The sequence below is a fragment of the Triturus cristatus genome, chromosome 8 (assembly GCF_964204655.1).
Source record: "Triturus cristatus chromosome 8, aTriCri1.1, whole genome shotgun sequence".
NCBI lineage: Eukaryota > Metazoa > Chordata > Amphibia > Caudata > Salamandridae > Triturus > Triturus cristatus.
Window position 1 is genome coordinate 272,961,445 of NC_140591.1, and position 22,113 is coordinate 272,983,557.

A 22,113-nucleotide genomic window follows, 5' to 3' on the forward strand; every position below is an offset into this window, starting at 1 on the left:
TTAATTCATGTCTATCGACTCAAGACCAGCATCCAGAGGCAGTCCAGGATTTTACAAAACTTTGTTTGGCAACCAAAACCCTTTTGTCAAAACCTATTCCTCTGGCGAAACACGGCCTGAGATGGTTCGACCATGAGTGCTCTGAGGCTAATAGGAATTTGCGCAGGGCTTTATCATCCAACCCAAGGTGCACCGCAGACGTGAAAATGGCTAGGCGGAGGTACAACACAGAGATTGCCAATCGGAATGGTGCACTCATCAAAGGTTCGCTGGGCAGCTTTATCTAAGGCTGCCACTATAAGACAGGGCAGCATATTTTGGTCTGCTTTGAGGGATTTGGGATCTATGGGTCAGCTATTAGCCCCTATCAGCTGTACCATTTCGAGTGAATTGTGGGAAAACCACTTCTCAAAAATGTATGCTACCCCTCCACAAGAGTCAGACCAGTATGAGCTTGGTCCACTGTCCAGCATACAAATAACTTTGCCTGAGGTGGAAGAAGCTATCCATCAGAGCCTCTGGAACAAAGCCCCTGGCCCGGATGGGTTACCCATAGATCTAATCAAATGGAAACCAGATTTTTGGGCACCGCTCCTTTTGAATGTTTTTAATAATCTAATGTATGCTCTGATACCTAGCACCTGGGCTACGAGTATTATTGTTCTGATTTTTAAAAAGGGGGACCGGTCTCAACCTAATAAATACAGGCCTATCTCTCTGATCGATAATACTTTAAAAATATTGGGCAGAGTTTTATATAATAAGATTTTAGAGTGGTAAGAGGAAAGTGGCATTTTAGAGCCTTGTCAGCTGGGTTTCCGCAGTAAGGTTGGCACCAATGAACAGTGTTTAAATCTTAACCTGGTCAGTAGAAATTACACCATTGCGCGGGCCTCCCCAGTCTATCTGGCCTTTATGGATTTGTCCTCCGCCTTTGACCTAGTCAATAGGTCAAAGCTCTGGTCTATCCTCCTGGCCTATGGACTGGATGAGCCTTTGGTACATTTTTTAGCGCATCTTCATAAAAATCTTCAGGCCCAGGTGAGGATTGGTTGCCGGGGCGAGTTCTCTGGAGCCATCAAGGTAGGAAGGGGAGTCAGACAGGGATGTGTTCTGGTCCCACTCCTTTTTATTATCTACATTAATGGATTGAATAAATCGCTAAAATCCACGACCCAGGACGTCCCCAAAATGAATGGGAAAACAGTTCCTGTGCTATTATACGCAGATGATGCGGTCCTTATAGGCCGCACTCCGAACGCCCTGTGCATCTTAGTACAAACTTTCGTTAACCACATGGGTAGCCTGGACCCATGCGTCAATTTAAAAAAATACTTTATAATGTTGTGTGGCCCTGGGAAACCCCATCTCAGCTCTATTACTGCGGGCAGTCAAAAATTGACGAGTGTTAGCACCTTCCCCTACCTTGGGGTGGTCTTTGCTGCAAACGGCTCATGGACTGAGCATATGGCTCACTCCAGGAGCAAGTTCTCAAAGGCCATCAACTCCATCCTTAGCCTTCCTTGCCCAAAGAGCACAGGCGCTATTTTAGCTATTTTAATTTTTTTTAAATCACAATGTGTTCCAGTAGCCACGTATGGAGCTGAGATCTGGGGTAATGCCAACAGCTCCTGTATTCAGCAGGAAGAGAACAGGTTTTGCAGGAAGCTGTTGGGTGTCTCAATCTCTACCCCACAATACATTTGCCACAGGGAACTTAATTTAAATTATATCAATGATTTTATAAGTGCTCGTCCTGCTCTTTTTTGGTTATCAGTCTGGAAGAACCAGGCTGCTTCTTTAACTAGAGAGATTTTCAGTGACTGTGTTAATTGTGAGAAAGGAATGGATATCCCTTGGCTGTCCAGAGGGTACCAAAGTATATGTAGTGTTAATAAAGGTTGCATTTTCTTAAATCCCAGTACAGCTGAAACATTGCATAAAAATGAGCTCAAAGGTGCACTTTATTTCTTATATAATACAAAAAGGATTGGTATGACATCTAAAAAATCTCCTGCCCCCAGCTATATGACTATAGAACAGCATAGGCATCCCCTACCTATCTATCTCACCTTACCTATGAGTCACTGAGAAAGGAGCCTTTTATTTTGCCTAAGAGCAGGAACTGTTAAATTTGCGTTATGTTTTCCTCTTGGCTACCATTCCAATCTTGACCATGTACCCTGTCCATGTGATGGTGATAGCGGCCAATCTACTTTACATTTTTTATTTCTTTGTAAATACTATTTAAAATACACCAAGTGGCTTTTAACTCCATTTAAAAAAAGAAGAGGCCTATTAGCCTGGATAACGCTTATTTGCGGTTACTCACTCTGGCCGATGAAGAGTTGGTCTTCCGCACAAGCGCGTTTTTGAAAATTGCCACCCAAGCACGCAAGATGATGTCCAACCCCTGAGCTCTTATATTTATGCATGAATATTTTGTATAACCTGACGTATGAACTGGTATTTTATATAATTATAAACTGTTTTTCGTTAATAAATTGTATTTTTACTCTCCATTTGTCAAATAATTTGTTATGCTGTTGTGCTTTTATGGATACCAAGCTATCCGAATAAAGTTTTCGGAACTGAACTGTTGTACCCTAGTGCTGAGCTTGCCTTGAAAAGGAGGCTACAGAGCTACACCAAATGTAACCATAAGTGTTAACTGGTCACTTCGCCTTCCAGCAGTCTCCCAGTCAGTGGGAATTCACCATAGACAAATATACTGCTCGTGTACATGGACTCAACTCACAATACATGTATTTTTGTTCCTCTCAATTTCGTTTGAAGGGCACCTCCTTCACATGCCCATGTAAAGGGGACCATGATGGTCTTCTGCTTAAGAAGTAATTCACTTTGGTGGGGAGGATGTCTTGTAACTAGGTCACATCTTACTGTCAGCACCTCTTTTGGTGGGAAGAAAGGTGATAAAATTAGTTAGATAAGGAAGAGGGTCCCCATTTAGCCTGCACCACCCCTAAAGGGGGGCAGTTGATGCGAACCCCTTCCCTGAAAATCCACCATCTTGAGATGGTGGAAAAACCTCCTATCAGGGCTGGAGTAGTGCCCCCTATCACTGGAAAGGGTCACTAAAGGGTGTAGACACTCTAAAGATGGATAGCTCATTGGCTATTACCTGTCTCGCCTTGTAAACACCCCTAAATTCAGTACTTAGATGGCTCCCTAAGACCGAAATCTCAGTTTCATCAGACCAAAGAAGACCAGGACAAAGAAGACCCGCTGCACGAGAACTAAAGCCCTGGTGTAGAAGAAAAAGATGTGACACTCTGCCAGCTACTTCAATGACTTGACAAATCACTGCCTACTGTGTCGCTCTGAACCTGCAAGGACTCCAAGGACCCCAGAGCACCTACAGCCTTCAAGAAATCACTGAGCAGCTCCCTTGGAATAAAGGTATCACTCCCCTGCACACCGCAGGCACCAATCCTGCGAGGTCTGGTTTGTCGACTTGCTGCTCACCGAAGACCTTGACGCAGCACCGAAGCAAGAAGAGGTACAACAGCTCCAGATGGTCCAATCTGCCTCGCCACCAAGTTTGGAGGCACCAGGACCTACCGGAGCCACAGCGTACCGCTACCTGGGGTACCAGACCCCCAATGGCGAACACCGAAAAGAAGAGTCCATTTCGGACTCCCAAAGCACCAGTAGGGAGGACCCATTGAGGGACTTAAAGACACCTGAGATGACTTCCTGAGTGGCCCTGCTGTCCCGAAATTGGCTCTTCAATTTGCCTGCTCCTGACCGTGAGGACCTCAAGATGCACAACGCCCGGATGGCCTGTTCACTCTGCACCCAGCCCCACCGGCCCCTGCATCGTCTAAACAGCTATGCCCCCATGGTCCCCAGGTCTTGTGACCCCCTCCCTTCAAGGAGAACCACTGGACTTACCTGTAAGTCCTCCTGTGCAGTGTATTTTCAAGTGCCCCCTTCTTTGCGCACCGGCATCCAAGACTCTCAGCACTCTGCTCCCATCTGATCAGGGATGCTCCTGATCCTCTCCTGCTGGAACTTTGGACCAGGTCCTGACATCTACCTAAAACGAAAAGCTGAACTCCGTGAAAGCATTGCCTGATTTTATATGCATTTTTAGGGCTCGCCCTTGCGTTGCAGTGCGCAGCACTGCTCGCGCAGCGAGAGCCCTTTTGTAGGGGATTTAAAACTGTACCTAGAAATTGCACATGCTCGTGCATGTGCTTTTTCTTTTTTGTTACGGGATTGGCTTGTGCGTGCTTGTATTTCAGAAACAGAGCACGCAATAGGCCAAAGGCGGGCGCGTTGCTCCGCCCATGGCCTATTGGTGTCTGTTACCCGCACAGGGTAACATGTGGTTTGCATTATCATGTGCAGACGCGTGCATGATAATGCAAAACACATGGCACGCTGTGGCGCGCACGACCACTCGCGTGCTTGCCGTAGTTTTTCAAAGCCCGTAGAAGGAGCTTATTTCGTAAAAGAACGCTTAGCACCATGCAAAATCCTTTCCTGCTGCTCGTTCTCTTTACGTTCAGGGACTTGCAATCTTGATTTTATCATGGAATAAAAGGGCTACAAATCTCAGAATTCAAATGACACAATAAACTAGATTGTATGAACTATTTTAGCATTGATCTCGGAAACATGACCACCCGGCCCAGCCTGCTATGTTTTTTAACATTTCCCCCAGTTTGGGAAGTCCTTTAAAAAGTGGCACAGTGGTGTTGAAAAAAAAAATCAAGCAGCCACAGGCTTTATTATATCACTGCCTGCATCTCAGGGGTGTGTCTATCAAAGACTGCAAAAGAAAATATGTGTAGGAGTGGACTGACTGGAACCCAGGAAACCAGTCGGGGCTTGCGATCACATCTCCAAGGCAATTTTTTAAGAATGCGGTCTAAACACTTTTCAGATGATCAACACATAAATAAAGCAGTCAGTCATTCCGGTGTGCAGCATAAGCCTGTCAGTTTTCTAACAGCGAATCACAAATCTTTTTCCAATTGGAGGATTTCACTTGCTTATTACTAACAGGGAGGTTTTACCTCACCGCCCCAAGTGCAATGCCATTTCTTTTCTTACTTGTGGGCAAGTTAAAAATCAATCCTTAGTAAGTTATATTTGTAAATTATACCTCGGCTAAATTTGTCTCACCCCCTCCAAAACTCCGACAGTAATGTCAGTCCGGATTTATGGTTATCTACTTTATTTTTAAGGACCAGAACAGACACATCAAGCTTTTACATCAAAATATGAAAGTTCACAAATTGATATGGCCTCCAGCAAACAGCTGACACAAAGCAAGACCCAGCTCGATTCTAATCCAGGATTTAAAGTCCCCGAGATGAAAGCTTTAAGGGGTTGAAGAAGGGGTATCTTGAGTTAGTAATAACAATCATGGCTCGGGCAGACTTATTTAAATTGGTGTGTAAAGAGACAAGTCAATGAAGATTGGTTCCCTCCTCCCTCTTTCGAGATGGATGTTGGGTAAATAGGTGAATATACAGAGGGCAGGCCTCTGGCAAGTTTCCTGTTGATGACAGATTGTCAATATATTCTGGGGTCAAGTTGGAGTCATGTTGGCCTTGCACCTTAGAGTAGTTGTAGATCTTACAAGGACTCTGGTAAGTGCTGTTAGCATTGAACATCTAAGACGCCAAAGGAGATTTGGCATGTACGGAAAATGCCAGGCAAACTTTTAGAAGTTTTTATCAATTGGGGAAAACTAATAAGACTCTCCAGAAAATAACAGGGGGACTGAGGCAGACTAAAGAGACCACAAAACAGGCCACTGGCTATCTAGCCCAATCACTTAACTGGCCTCCAACTACCTCTGATTTTTTTATACAATCAATTGTGATGGTTGATAAATTTGTATCTGCTATTTTCCTTTTCCTCATAGACAACAAAGAAATTCCATCTCTGTGACTGTTTGAAACAAGCATTTGCAAGAGTTTGAGCTATTGGCATTGTAAATGAAAATGCCTTTAATTTATGTTTTTTGTAAACCTGCCAGCGGTACGTAAACACGCACTTTGTTCTTATAGTCCTTGCTTACGAGATGCAAGACTGGCAGTTAAGAGGCGCAGTTACTGCCAGACTTGCTTCTCGTAAGCAATGACTATAAGTACAAAGTGTGTGTCTACGCACCGTTTGCGTATTTTCAAAAAACATAAGCATTGTAATTTACAATGCCAATCGCTCAAACTCTTGCAAATGCGAGACCTATTGCATTGCAAATGCTTGTTTACATTTTTCCTATTGATTACTATGGTGCGCAATTGTGCACAAAAGTGATATATTTTCCTTAAATTTGAAAAGTCGTAACTGTGAAAGTACTTCCCTTTGAACTATTTTCTTGGTCTTTAAAAATACTTAAAAATCAACTTTATTTCTATAAATTGGTCTTGGATTTATTCTTGAGTGTGTGTCTCATGTATTGCCTCTGTGAGTGCACCAAATGCATTGCACTACCCTCTGATAAGCCTAACTGCTCACCCACACTACCACAAAAAGAGCATTATAATTATCTGCTTTTTCCACGTTGTACCATTTGGGGATTCTCTGGAGACTCTGCACATTATACTTCTTTTTAGTACACTATATAGAGAGCCAGCTTCCTACATCTCTCATCTGCCAAAACTGGACATGCTTAGAAACGGGCCACCAAAGTAAAAAGTGACTTATAAAACATATACTTCATAAATATTGCCATACTTAAATTGACCTCTCTTCTCCCACACAGCCTGAACATAAATTGAGATCTTTCGAAAGAGTCACACTAAGGAAGAAACAGTCTTAGGAAAGCCAAAACCATCACTATGAAGCACTTCATGAAGTAAGTATATTTAAGTTTTTCCTGCACATGGTTTAAATAAGAAAATATAGTTGTCTGTGTGAATTTTTGTTGCACAATCTTTCCCTGTTGACGTTGTTTTTGGAGGATCTAATGCAAATGAAACTGTAACTTGCTTTACTGTTAGTTGCTTTACTTTGCTTTTTAAAAGGTTGTTAAACCATCTGCTTTATTGATATTTTGTTTCATTCATGTTTTTTAAAAGGTTCACAAACTTTCAAAAGTAATCTGTCTCAACCGGTAACCTTTCGCTACAACAGGTTTGGTTGGGACTCTTTAGGACAATTGTTGGACTTTCGGTGAACAGCATACTTATTAGGACTTCTACATGTTTTAATGTGACATTGGTCTAGATTTCATGTGTTCTGTTATGGTTTCTGAAGCGCGAGCAGCCATAGGATCGCAGAGCCAGACTGGAGCCTCGTTCCATTACATTTGTCTGGTATCTACTTTGTGATGCGATAGTTGAGTGATGTGCTTTGTGAAACATACAGAGTACCCTTATCCATCTGCACCAGATTGATAACCAATGGTCACCGAATAGCATTAGGAATGTTGAAAGTACCATCCCTAGTCGCTAAAGTGGAGCACAGTAGCTGCTACATTGTGGGCAATATACCCTGTCCCATGGCAAGTCCACAAAGACGCCATCTGGTTGTTGGAAACACCTCAAATGAAGTAAGCTCTGCACAGGTTGTGATGGCCTCCATCATCATTGAGGCCTTCTCAAATACCCGCTACCTGAGTCAAAGGTATTCTTTATTAATTTCCCCATAGTCCCAGGGTCAGGCATTTTCAATAAATGTACAGTGCCAGAAATTGGAAAGGTGACATTTGCATTCCCATTTCCCTTTTGAACTCTGTGCTCTCAGCCTCTAGATGGATGTGGGTCTGCCTGGCATTGAGAGAGAAGGTGGTCACCTGGCAGGTTGAATCTGCCTTCCTTTGCGGATTCGACCCGTCTCCATTTCTTGGTCTTACCCAAGAACCCAAAAGGATGGATTACTTACAGGTTAATCATGATGTAAATGCACTTGCATAAAATCACGCATGGTAAAGCTAGCACATTTTGACCTGAGGGGTATTTGCTGTATTTCTGGCGCCATTCTTTTATTTACCTTTTTCTTTTTTTACTCTGCTCCAGCCACATTTTTTCTACGCAGGCGTCTAACCATAAACATGCTATGTTTCACACATGAGTCAAGGTGTAAAGCTGGGGCTGGTGGCTCAGAGGATTTAAAGCCTCCACTGTGGTGATTTTTGTTGAACCCCATGGTCACAACTTCAAATCCTGGTGGGTCCACTCAGTCACTCATCCTACAGAGGTGAATAACATGAGTAGCATTGGATTAGGAAATGATAAACATTAGCTATTAGACAATAGCATCAAACAGCCCACTCAGGGGTGACTACGTACTCTACAAATAAGCCTAATGCGCTGATATTGTGCTGTGTTATTCGCACCATTGAAACCCAATACGCGCAACGAAATACGGCTAATTGATAGGGTTTGCGTAGCTAATGAAGGAGAACGTGGATACACTGTCGAAGGATTGTGGGGCAGTTTAAACACGGTCTGTCTGCATTGTTCTTGACTTTGGTTAGTTGCTCCTATCCATAAGACATACAACATTTCACAAAGCAGGCTTAGCTCAAAACACACGGTTGCAAATGTCTACATCACTGCGCCAACCCTGCGCTACTGCGGCTCTTTCGTGTGAGGGCTTTAAACAGGATGGAGATGATGCTGAAGCGATCAGTTACTCTATGGAGAGCATTCATTAACTTTTCATGCACTCCTTTCTTAACTTAATTAGCTCTGCTTTATTTACCACAGATCGTTGCTTGCTTTTGCTCATCTTTCAATGGGAAGTCTTTTCTCCATAATTGGGAAGCAGCAAAAAGCTTTGTTGAATGTGAGCAGCTCCTCGGTGGACAGCTAAACTGCTGCCCATATGTCTGTCTGGGTGGAATACACAAGCTGTAATGTAGCTGCTGACCTCTCTGCTCTTTTATTCGAGAAGGCACATGTGTTCAGTTGCCCAGAATTATTTAGGGAATCCTTAAATTACTGGCTCCTACTGCGGTTTCTCCAGCTCCTCTCCTCTTACCGGGTTAGTGCCTTCAGAGCCGGCTTCTTTTTGTGTCTACAGGGCCTGGCGGGACTGGACCTCATTCTAAAAGCGGTGAGTGTCGGTGCTCTTTTTAATGCTAAGGTGGGGCCATGTCCAGCCTCCTCCTGGAGTTTGGATGGTGTCGCTTTTAGTCGATGTGGATGTTTTTCATTATACTCCTTGTTGAGCCCAATGACTGCGATTGTGGACATTTATGGTCCGGGTGTTTCTGTTTGTCACCGAATCGCCATTTTGATGGAAACCTCTGTCTCCATGTGAAGGACTGGATTCAAGTTTTGGACACTTCTACAGATCGCCCTGTTTCATACAACTACCATGCCACCACTGGGTACTTATCCCACCTATTTCAAGCTTTCTTGGATTCCATGACAGTGTTTCCCTGTTACCACTGCCTCTCTACTGTGCATGTCCTATAACGTGGAACATTTTCAATCCGCAGAATGAGCTACTTTATTTGTGTGCTTTCCATATTTTGCCTTTATGAAATAAGTATACAGTAGAATTCCCATCTGTCTGTTTTTACATGCTTGCAATAAAACCTTTCGTATTCTCCCTACCGCACCAGGATACCATGTACTTGTGCATGCACCAGAGTTATTTATTTAGTTATTTCTACATCACTGTCTATCGTTGCACCTTCTCGTGAAGGTTGTGGAAAAACTATGGGGTTGGCTGTCAAGAGTCTTTGTTGCCGTTGAACAGAAAAACATTTTTTTTTTTTCCTGAAGGTATCAGTTTGCACATAATAAACAATTTTACATTAGTTTGTGATGGTGGTGGGATTTCTGAACCTCTACTATTGTCCATGGTATTTGTGATACCTTTAGTTTTTGTTTTGATTTGTGTCTTCAATATGTTAAATAGTTATTTTTTCTGTTTTCTGTTTCAATTACCGTTTTTCCTTATTTATTTACAGTATTCAATATTTTCTCACACTTTCCTATGTCTTTTCTTGGTGAAATAGCTTTACATATTTTTGTCTTCATGTTGTATTCATTTCTATAGTAGGGCGCTGGAAGAGTATGGCATCCTTAGAAATAGGACGAGGTTGAGATAATGCCCGGGTTAATGCAAGAGAGACAAGATCAATGCTTGTTGTTCATTTTGTATTTTGTTTGTTTAAAAAAAGACAGGAGTTGTGGCATCCTTTCCAGTTTTCCCCGTGGCTATGCGGTGCAAAGAATCAACATCATCAATTTTGAATTCGTGGTTGGTTAGCTGGGAGGAAAATTGCACCACTTAGTGTGTAAGCCTTCCGTACACAATGCCCAACCGTGACCTCATCTATCCAGTACGCCAGCCCCATTGCCACCCGCAGTTGGGTTTGTATGTTCAAAGAAAATTGATACATTTTCCAGGCAGACTATGTGCAGTGGTGTTGTGTTTGAGAAATTAAGCTATATCATGCAAGGCCAATCAACTTTTGCTGAGTCAGGTTTTTTGACGTCTTTGTGCTTACAAATCATATGCCCTCTAGATCTTGGACTTCTCTTCACCCCCATGACCTCTGTGGTGTTTTTCTGGGCTTTTTCCTCGGATCCATGAAGTTCAGTTTGTACATTAAACTTTCTCTTGGTCCTACTTATAGCCAGGATATCACCCTAGACCAATATGATGGCAACACACCACATATATGATAGTGTCATCAGCTAATAACATCCAGCTTCTCAGAACCATCCAAATTTCAATTTCTGTCATCGTCCTGCATATCACCTGAGTATGACCAAGCTACACAAATCGATAAAACAACACAAAGACCAAATACTCAGAGCCAAATCCTCCCATATCAGTGCCCTCGTGAATTCTGCAAAGAAAAGACCGAAGCGCCTGTTCAAGGTCATTGCACAGTCGACTAACCCCTCTATCACTTTCGTTCCTAAGCCATCCATGGCCCGCTGCAATGACTTCGTGGATTTCATTGATACAAAAGTTAGAGACATCCTCAGATCAATGACTCCCTTGAAACGGTTGAGTCTCTACCATTAAAGGCACTACAATCATGATTATCCTCTCCAACCTCCGAGCAGGACCTACAATGAATTATCTCCATAGTAAAACCCTCGCATCAGGACACCATTCCAGGCTCTATCAGCAAATTTCTTGTCACACACCTACTCCCCATATGGACCACCCTGGTCAATTCCTCTCTCAAACAGGGCCTCTTCTGACAATGGCTAACAAGCATTGGCATAGCCAATAGGTCTCGCCTTTGGGACCGTATAAGTGTTTAGTTATGCAGCACAATATCCTTGGTGCAACAACATCAACTGTTGCATGGCTAAGCACTTAAAAGGTCCCAAAGGCGAGACCTATTGACTATGCCAATGCTTGTTACACTTGACTCTCCCAGTGTAGCGTTGGCATGCAGAGAAGGCTTGTACCAAGATGCGGTAGACTGATAGCGGCTCAGATACAGCATAACACAATATTGTCAAATCTATGAATCTTCTAGGGACATGGGGCTTTTTTAGAGGGCAGTATGGAATGAAACCCTCGAAATAACTCCATGACCACACCATGTACATGGTGTGCCTCCCTATGCCCAGCTTATCCCCTTGCCCCCAAAGACACTCTCCCACCCTGCTGATATCAATGTGGCCCTCGGGCACATCACATATCACAATTTATGGCCCCTGGAAAGATGTTTGTGAGTGCCCGTGCCCATGAGTTAGAGGGTGATCATAGCTGGAGGGCTCCTGGCCTATGCATATCTGATGATGCGAAATCGGTTACGAGCATCTATTCATTGGATAATGGGTACAGCCCAGCTGAAATACCTGCTACGTGGGCCATTTAACACAATTTTAAAACACTGGGATCGGGAACTAAAGCGGAACTTCAGGGTGGGGAAACTATCTCACAAAGTGCTTGTGCAATGAGTAGTAGCAGCGTGTTATTCATTTTAGACCACCGTCTTGCCAAATTGCGTAATAGTAAACATACTTACCGAAGTAAAACATTTATTTTTTTTAACACAGAATTTGATGATTATCAAATGTACATTCCGTATCTACAGGATAATTTATACTAAAGATTTACCTACTCCAGCGTGCGATGGCTCTAGATGTGGCCCCAGGAAAATTCTTACATACCGATACTCCTAACAGGCCGTTATGTACTGTAAGCCTAGGATTGCCAGTCCGACATGCTAGATTAATGGCCCTATTATTCAGTCTCGTTTTATCGTCTGTAAAGCAGTCACTGAGCCGACCCCGCCAACAGAGGGCGCAGCAGCAATGTATGGACCCGTCGCAGCATACGTTGTCTAGCTGCGAGGTAATGGCTGTGAAATAATCTCGGCTCTGGCACTGGCTAAAACTCCGAACCATGCGCTCGAGGACATTTTTATTAGGTCTCGCCTTGCTATCGCGTTAGCGATCGCAAAGCGAGACTATTGTAAGGGGGTTTTAAAAGTGCTCCCAAAAGCGGATTGCATGGCTAGCACTTGCACAATCACACGCATCGTGCCGCCATGCAATCCGCTTTTTGGGAGCACTTCAAAGGGTCCGCTCCCCCGCCTGGAATGCGCTCCCCCGCCCCCAAGCGCACACGCGCCATGCTCCGCCGGGCTTGTCTTTTTTTTTCTTTTTTTTTTAAACTTTAAGCGCGAGGCACGCGTGCGGCCAATGCTTGTTAGAATGACTCATCAGTATGAATTTTACTTGGAATCATTAGCGATCAGACATGAATGCTCCATCACCATTGACAACTGTCATCTATCAACTAACTACCTTCAACCCCCTTGATTCTAGGATCAGGCACCTTGACGGAGGGGCTATAAGGCGCCTGGGTGGCGAGGAGATGCTTAAAGGTGAATGCGTCTTCGCTGTCAAATGGAAACAAACGGCCGTGCAGTCAGAGGAACGGCTCTTATCGGCGTGATAACACCTGGAAAGGGCACCGCAGTGACCCTGGATAAACAGACATTTTGACAAAAGGCACAGCTTGCTCCCGGTGGCAACGAAGATGGCATCAAAGGAGTTTGCACATCACAAAGCCTGTACACACTCTGCTCCGAATGACTGGCGGCGGTCGTTGATTTGCCCAGTGGCCTCAGCAGACGCTCCCATGAGGGCTATGAGAAAACAGGAAGTGGAACTCAAAGCCTGCAAGGTGTTAACGGACTGACGACAGCGCGGCTCTAGTGTTCCACCACAATGTAAAACATTACAAAGGAATACTTCACCTTTAGAGTTCAATAGTAAGACAATTCTGTGAGGACAGCTCGTTGGGTTGTGCGCAAACCTCAGAGATCTAAGTAACACCTGCAGATTAATGCAAATCCTGCCTAGAACGACCCCATGTCTGCACATTTCAGGAATATTAATGAGCACTCCTGAATCTAGCATTAAAAAGATCTGTTAAAATTTGTGAAAAAAATCGATTTGTGGTCGATGAAGAATAGTCAAGATTAGCTTCATAGAGAAAAAATATGGCCCAGTGACTGACTCGTAACCTACAGACTATGAAACAAAGAGGCCAGAGTTATAATCCCAGTTTCCCTCTAAAAATATGGTGCCTTGCCATCTTCGACAAATCGCTATTTCTCTGTTCGACAGTTCCCTGGGCACCAACCCAAGCCCTGAATAATAAACCAAAAATGCTAAGCAAAAACAAGCATTGGCATAGCCAATAGGTCTCGCTTTTGGGACCTTAAAAGTATTTAGTTATGCAACTGTTGCATGGCTAAACACTTATAAGGTTCCAAAAGCGAGACCTATTGGCTATGCCAATGCTTGTTTTAAAAGTATGTGTCAATTGTAATTCAAATAGGTAAACCCTGCTAGATGAAGGGTCCCCAGTCACCCCATCGCCCTTCATGTGATGTACAGTGCTTGTTGCTATGTAAGCCATGATACCTAAATGTCTGCCCAAGACAACTTCAGACAACAACAAAAATGCCCAACCTTCACAATAATAAATGTTATATAGCTCCTCACTTGCTCCATTTCTAAGCGCTGTCAAACAAGCGTTACAATTACGCAATTAAAATGTAACCTTTTGCTGATAGTGGAATACTCCGCTATGGGTGAACTTCCCACAGTTACTCATTGTTGTAGTGTCTTCATATGGAGAGGGCCTCCGATTGTGGGGGTGGGGGAACTGCGCACTGTGAGTGGAACATCCTAATTGGACGGCTGCGTGTGGCGCAGCCTGTGTGGGTCACTTGGAGCTCAACGAGGAATATCCATGCAAGCAGGAAATAGCGTTCTAAATCGCAGCTCCCACCCCTACCTGACTAACATTTATTTATTTACGATGCGTTTTTACATAGTGCGCACGTTGCCCAGAGATTACAATAGAAAGAAGTACTTTACTTAAGGAATTCTGAGTGACAAAGTAGTAGAAGTGACATTGGTATATCTACTACAGTTACTCCAGGTGAGAGTTACAGATTTACATATCCACTCGAGATTACATATTTAAGAAAAGCGGGAGCCATTAGGGTTGGACAAATACATATTTCTTATATACAGAGTTGAGGTGGAGGGTCGTATTAGCTCTCGCGAATATCACGCAACAGTCAAGGACATGACATTTTGCCATTGATCGTAGTTTTAAATTTCCCAAATGTGCAGTCCCCCTGCACCTGCCACAACCAATATATTGTAACTAACAGCTAGTACAATGCCATGACCCTCAGAAGCACGTAACGCGTTAAACAAAATAAAGGCCAAACACAATATGTCCATTTACTTGTTTATTAATATTTTCTGATGTTTAAAGCCATACCCTTATATGCTTACTGTGTGCACATGCACAGAATAAAAGAAGCAGACATGCACACACTGAGCATCTGCAAATTTCCCATAAAACATCTTCTGAGAGTCTCAAGTCTCTCCCTCTTTCTCTTGCTTTTCTCACACACACAAACGCTCACACAAAGTACCAGTAGGTAACAATAAACAATCTTTCTATTACGTTGTTCATAGTCCATGTGGTGCGCGCCCATTTTGCAAATAAACAGTTTGATGTTTTACAAAGCTTCCTGCCAAGTAGCTTTGACGTAGGCACACCCCGAGGTGAGTGCGCCTTCAAATCAACAGGGAAAGCCCCGCCAGGGGTCTGTTCTGGCTCTACGAACTCGTGCACACAGCGAGCTGACAATTCTTGACGTGCAACAAACATCACTTTGAGTATGATGGATCGCTTCAAAAATGAGAAAACACATTCTAAAAAGCAGACGCAACTCTTTAATACATGGAAACATTTAATTGAACACACCGGGTTACATCCCTGCGTAGAGAAGTATGGCATAACTGGAAACAGTAACAAGCTCGTGCGCGCTAGAGAGAGTACCAGGCCATATGTTTTGAATTATCACGCCCGTGTCTGGGCACGATAATTCAAAACATATGGCGCCCGTGCGGGCAACCGCAAGCAATAGGCCACACACGCACAAGCGTGTGGTCAGCTTTTTGAAGCCCCCTTACAATAAGTCTCGCAGAGCAGCGCTTGCCCGCTGCTAGGCGAGACCTAAAAATGGTTCAAATCACTCAGCTCTTGAAAAAACACAACCTCTCGATTCAGAGAACCTGAATAACTACCGCCTAGTCTCCACACTACCATTTTTAAGCAAAGTCATTGAAGGTTGCATAGCGTCTCAACTAGCCTCATACATTTGAACAAACAATCTCCTAGACACTCTCCCATCAGGTTTCCACCAGGGTCACAGTACAGAAACTGCGATCCTCCAAATAGTCGATGACTCTCTTAGAATCCTTGACTCTGGCAATTTCTGCCTCCTGGTGCACCTGAATTTATCCGCCGCATTCGACACTTTGACCTCCTTTGTATTTTTGAACTATGCATGGGATGTGGAGGCACTGTCCTCAACTGGTTCTCCTCTTACCTATCCAACCGCTCCCAAATTGTGAAAATGAGCCACTTGTTTTCAAGATCAGACAGCGTTCACCAAGGGGACCTTCAAGGTTCGATCTTCTCCTCATCCGTCTTCAACCACTACCTAGAATCTCTATGTGTGATTCTCAGAAACTCTGGGATTCTCTTCCACCTGTACACGACAATACCCAAATATACTTGAAAATCTCATCCCCGGAGGACGTTGCCCTGCTTTCAAATACACTCTTAAAGATTCAATATTGGATGGCCAACCACCATTTAAAACTCAACCCAACTAAAATACAATTTCTTTTGATCGCACCTCCGAAAGCAAAAACTACAGTACAAGAATGGATGCCCAACTTTCCCACCATCGATAGCTGCCCTGCTAGTGTCATGAGTGCCAGATCATTCGGCATCACCTTTAAAAATAGTCTCAATCTTCACAGCCACATAGCAGCCATGGCCAACAGCGCACGGCACCAACTTAGGCAGCTTTGGGGCATTCGACAATTGATTCCGGACCAGGACCTCAAAACTGTGGTGCAGTCTCTCATTCTTTCTAGACTGGACTATGGAATTGCCCTTCTCTCAGGCATTCCCAAAGTTAACCTAAGCCCATTGAAAGCAACAGTACATGCTGCAGCATTCTGCTTCTCTGGTATCAAGAAATTTGACACATTTCCCCTGCCAATGGTTCCCCACTGAAGCGCTGGCCCAATTCAAAATCACTTGCATTACCCACAGAGCGCTGCTCTCTTCCTTACCTCCCTCTATGAATGAGAAACTTAAAATCTCTAGAGCAAATAGACGTTCCAGAAATGCCTAATCCTTGCTCCTGTAACCCCCCCCCACACCTTTAGTCGAGAACGATACATGAATCAGTCTTTCTCTGGTAGTGTCACTAGAATCTGGAACTGTCTGCCTCCCTCACTCCGTCTAACCACCTGCCTAGCAACTTTCAAAAAGGACCTCAAGCTCCTCCTATTTGACAGACATCTTGGTTAATTCACCCTCAGCCAGACTTAAGTACTTTCTCCACTGTGTCCTGATCTGACTTTGTGTAACTGTGTATGTCCACTGCCCAACTGTTGTAACTGTCTCTTGTGGTAACTTTTGTATACATCCACTAATGTAAATGCCTGAGTTCAACGACTATTACTGTAACCCAAGGTAACCCTGTACCCTGTGTGTTGTAAAGCGCTCTGATGCCTTCGGGCCATGTCCACGCTATATAAAACTGCAAATAAATAAATAAATAAATAAATCTCAGCCGAACCAAAAACAGAATCTAAAGTCAGTCAGAAAAACTTTATTCGGTTTTTGCTTTTAAACCATAAAAGTTGCATTGACATAAAACAGTTTCAAAAAGTGCACCAATTAAGATAACAAACAATACAACAATAAAATTACATGTAATGAATAGATAGAAAAAGCCTGAGGAGATACTCTTTACACATCCATATAACTCCTAGATTTGACAGTGGCTTTTAAAAACCCTACTATAAAAAATATACAGTCCTCTTTCAATAATTGAAGGTACACCAGGGCCGGTCGAGCCTGTCTAAAATTCATTCTTTTTAAAATAGGAACCAGAAAGCGTTCACACGGAATTTCATATATTTTACATAAAAACAGGAAGTGCAACGTATCCTGCGGAGATTGTCCATCGCAGCCGCAGGGCACTATATCTTGACCTCTATTAAAACCCTTGGGTCTGGCGAGCAAAAGATGAAAAAAGGTCAACCGGAACTTGGTTAACAAAAAATTTTCATGTGTGGACAGAGACCCCATGAGATAGGGTTCCGTCATGGGGATTGTTTTGAGCATTATATATGTCCGCACACTAGGTTTTAGCACCTCCTTAGCTTCCCTTTCCATTTTCCTCAGTAACAAAAAGGCTAATTTGGTTGATTCCACATCTTTCTTTGTAATGACATCAGGGTTGGCAAATAAGTCCCCCCGCCCTAACTCATCAAGACTTTTTTTGATATATCTCAGCCAAGAAATACGAGCCGAGTTGTCCAGAGTCATGCATTCTCTTAGGATCAGGTGGGTGAGAGGAAGATCTTTGTTTAACCAACATTTGAGCCAGAAAATCAGAGGTCGCAGGGCAAGTGCATCACTTAAATAGGGAACCCCCAGTTCCTCGTGAACCGCTAAATTAGATGTGCCACGGGGAACACATAGTAAGCGTTTCAAAAAAACATTCTTCGTTATCTGTAAGGTTTCTGCAATAGTGTATCCCCAAATTTCACTGCCATAAGTAGCTATGGCCAGACTTTTGGCCTGATACACTTGCAACAGAGCTCCTGTTGGCTTCTTCCCTATTTTGGATGCAAAATTAAAAATTGCTGAATTAACCCTGGCCAGATCCCCTTTTTTCTTCTGTAATAGGGGGCCCCATTTGAGCTGGTCATCAAAGAGGACCCCTAAATAGGAAAATACATTTGTGCGGGGGATCTTGGAATCACCTACACTAAACTGGAAGTTCTTTTTCCCCAGTTGCCCCACTTGCATGACATACGACTTGGAATTGTTAATTGCCAAATCCCGGTCAGTCATGAATCTGCAAAAGGCAGTTAAAAGCGATTGCAGACCCAATTCAGTCCTGGATATGAGGACGGCGTCGTCCGTATATAACAGGACAGGAATCCCTCGCCGTCCTACACTTGGGTAATCAGCTCCCGTTGCCCTAAGTACACTGTCCAGTTCATTAATATAAAAATTAAATAAAAAAGGGGCCAGAATACAGCCCTGCCGGTCACCCTTTTTGATATTAAAATCCCTTGTGACCTGCAGATCCTGTGAGAACCTGACATTAGCTTTCGTTGACATGTGCAGATCCTCCAGAAAATTGACAATACTGTTCTCCACTCCCATTATCCTCATGGACTGCCATAGCTTGTTCCTGTTGACACAGTCAAACGCAGATGACAAGTCCATGAAGGCAAGGTGAATTGCCCCAGTGCGAGCAACAGTATATTTACTCAGTATCATAAATAAATTAAGACACTGAGCAACGGTGGAACGACCCGATCGAAAACCATACTGGACTTCCGACAAAATCTTATTGTCCTCCGCCCAAGTTGATAGTCTCTGTAAAAGGACTCGTCCCACCACTTTAACCACTGAGTCAATAAGCGAAATTGGTCTATAGCAGTGGGTACTATTTCTATCGCCCTTTTCAAAAACAGGAACTATGGTAGAGGTTGCCCAAGACTGGGGACAGCCATTCTTTGCTGCAGCATTAAAAACTGCCACCAGTATCGGCGCCCAGAAGGAGGGGTCTGACTTAAATAGGTCAGGGGAGATCCCGTCAGGACCAGGCGCTTTGCCAGCAGATAATCCTGTGATACCTTCCAGGATCTCACCCTTCTCTAAATCTAAAGTCATTAATGGCTGCATACTTCAACTCCAGATCTTGACCTAGATCTCAAACATGAGCCTCAACAACTTTACACCTACTTTTACTCCACCTAAGTCACTTGGCCTATATATAATACTATCGTCTCCTTTATAAGCAAATCCAAGATAGCAGGTTACCTTCTCAACTGATCTTATTGATTGTTTTTCAATCTGCCTGACTTTGCGTTGGTAATGGTCCAGAAAATACCCAAACTTAATCCTCAAAAAAGATGGAATGTATCCAAACTTGGGGCTTTTTCTAGAGTTTTGCGGGTGGGAAATTCGCTAAAACATGACAGATATCCCATCTTCTGTGTTCCAAGTCCTATAGGCTATAATGCCCCAATGATACGTCATACAGGATATCCGTCAAATTAGTGATGGATAGCACACCGGACAAACTTGAAATATGGCCCTTAATCTCTACCATCACTTTCGGGACTCTCAACCAGCCCTTTTGATATATGGCATACTCTTCTGTAGCCTACTGTTTTGCTTTCATAGCCCTATTGTCGTGTAAAATACGTTATAGCCTCTTGATGTTAAATGACTACCTCTATGCTTCAGTTCCTAGCTTAGTTTCTAGTCTTAATAGCTTCTCTAACCGATATTCGAAATTAAAAGTGTTGAATTGAAATATGGGAATGGCTATGACACATTTTAGGGTTAAGCAGCCCTCAGTCAAATACTAAATATCTCCTGTGAGGAGTAAGTCATATCAGGCCCATGTAAATTCGTGCTGTAAGAATTTCTACAGTCCTTTGTCCTATCCGATAACACAGAAAGACAAGGGGGCACATGTATTAAACTTTCATGCAACACAGGGCAGCAAGCAAAGTTGCTGTGCTGCATTGCATGAAAGGGAGAGAGCAGAAATGCTTCATATTTTTACAGATATGGACCTTTTATGCGCTCTACCTTTGCTGGTGCACTGTTTGCAGCCTAGCACCAATGCAGGCACCCTATCAACATGATGCAATGGTGCCTGCATTACAGGGAAGATTATTTTTGTGCAGGAAGGGACACCTTAGAGGCATTTTCCTCTTTCTATGTGTGCTGCAGATTACCCCCTCTGTAGGCAGACAGACAAAAAGACTAATAAATCCCTTTATTTAAATTTAATACAGCAGGTAATCATTTAGAAACATTTATAAACCTACTTCTACAGTGATAATGTTTCACTTTTTTGTTTGTCATTATAAAAACGTTTGGCTATTTTTTTTTTTTAACTAAATACAGTATATCATGATCATTGGTCTTATCATGATCAAGTCCTTCACAATCCTACTCCCTATTTATAGTGCCTTATGTATCCAGTGCTTTCAAAGAAGTGTGCACTGTTGGCAACATTGTTCCTTTCTTTCTACACGCGTTCTTACAGCTGTGTATATTTGCAATTTATACCTCCATTATCTTGGAAGTAGCAATCATCTAAGTTCTTGAAAGTTCATGTGACACGTCTGTACTGCTGAGTTCTTCACAAAGTTAGTGGCCATCTTTTGTATCTCTTCAATTACTAGGTACTCTCATTGACCTCTTCATCCCTTTTCCTCATACCTGCGGTATATGTAAGCAGTTCTCTTCTTTCCACGATACCAGTTTATGGTTCACATCTTGAGTCCATTAAGTGCCTTTTAGGTATTTCATCATGCAGTCCACTATATTACTTGCTTTTGCAAATCGCCACCATTCATCATTTTTCTATTTTCAAACAGGTGACAGCTATGTATTCAATTCACTGTATAGTCCCTTATAAGACATGAATGCAATCATGGTCGCTACATGTTTCCAAAACATATCCATGAATCCTCTTAATCATTAATGGTCTCACTCTTAATATCTACAATCACCTCCATATTTCTAGTGCCCTTCACAGAAAACATAATAAACATATTAATTGTGTCAAGTAAATGAATCCATTATGTTTTACTTTGTGACATATTCATTTCATGACCACCACCTCTGATAGAAAATCAACGTGATCAATTATTTGTAGGTGCATTTTATACACTGTGTGCTACCGTTCCATGTAATGGCAGTCCAGTCGCAACACAGTGTCCTTGTTTCATGTAATTTACTTTTATTAACCAAAATGTGACCTTTCTGGTAGTCCTCAATTCATAACATAGTCCACAGGAGCAACCGAATATGTATATTACGAATGTGTTAAATCACAAATTATTTTCTATCCTAATGTCCTTGCCTCGATTTAGATGACATATGAATTTTCCTGTTGTGATATTATTACAAAGTACAGTATACAAAGGGTTATATTCATGTTTTTCCTGTTGTAGAAGTTTGTAGTGTAAACCTATGGGTTCCATACTATTTCCACCTGAACATTATTATTATCAGGACATTGATGTACAGTGAAATGATCTTTGTGGGTAGCATCCATCGCAATTAGTAACCAATGTTTCACAATTATTCGCATGATTCTGTTTATGGAGGTTGTGAATTTGTTCATAGATATTCTCCACTTCTGCTCAAGTTTGGCTTCTTCCTTGAGTAGATCATTTTTAATGTGATTTTCCTTTGTGTTTCTCGTACGATACAGTGATCGCATCCCATCTCCTGAGTGCAGGACGGATACTATAAATACGTTATGTTCCTACATTCGTGAGACTCTAGTTACTCACCAATTAAGCCTTGGTTGTCATAGAGCTAACGTGGCTGAAAGGATGGTTACCTCTGGATACATTAATAAAGTAACGGATAAAAGAGGAGAGCGAAAACCTCTATCATTAATAGGGAATAATGTAGACAAGATATTTTGAATGCAAAAAGGATCATTTAAATGCTGTCTCCTAATGCCTAATTTTACCCTTCTGCATGGCCTTGGCCATGTGCCCTGTAGAATCTGGCTTCATT

At 42.8% G+C, this 22,113-nt stretch overlaps 1 protein-coding gene across 4 annotated transcripts in view; it reads left to right on the top strand.

Moving 5' to 3' along the window:
* The window catches only part of ELMOD1 (ELMO domain containing 1), a 521,431-nt gene that overhangs the window by 238,593 nt on the left and 260,725 nt on the right, over window positions 1–22,113 (top strand). For all 4 annotated transcript variants that reach the window (XM_085621500.1, XM_085621501.1, XM_085621499.1 and 1 more), the window contains exon 2: window positions 6,746–6,838. In XM_085621500.1, coding sequence (XP_085477626.1) covers window positions 6,822–6,838 — 17 coding nt within the window. In that variant the 5' untranslated portion in view covers window positions 6,746–6,821. The remainder of the gene's footprint in view (window positions 1–6,745; window positions 6,839–22,113) is intronic.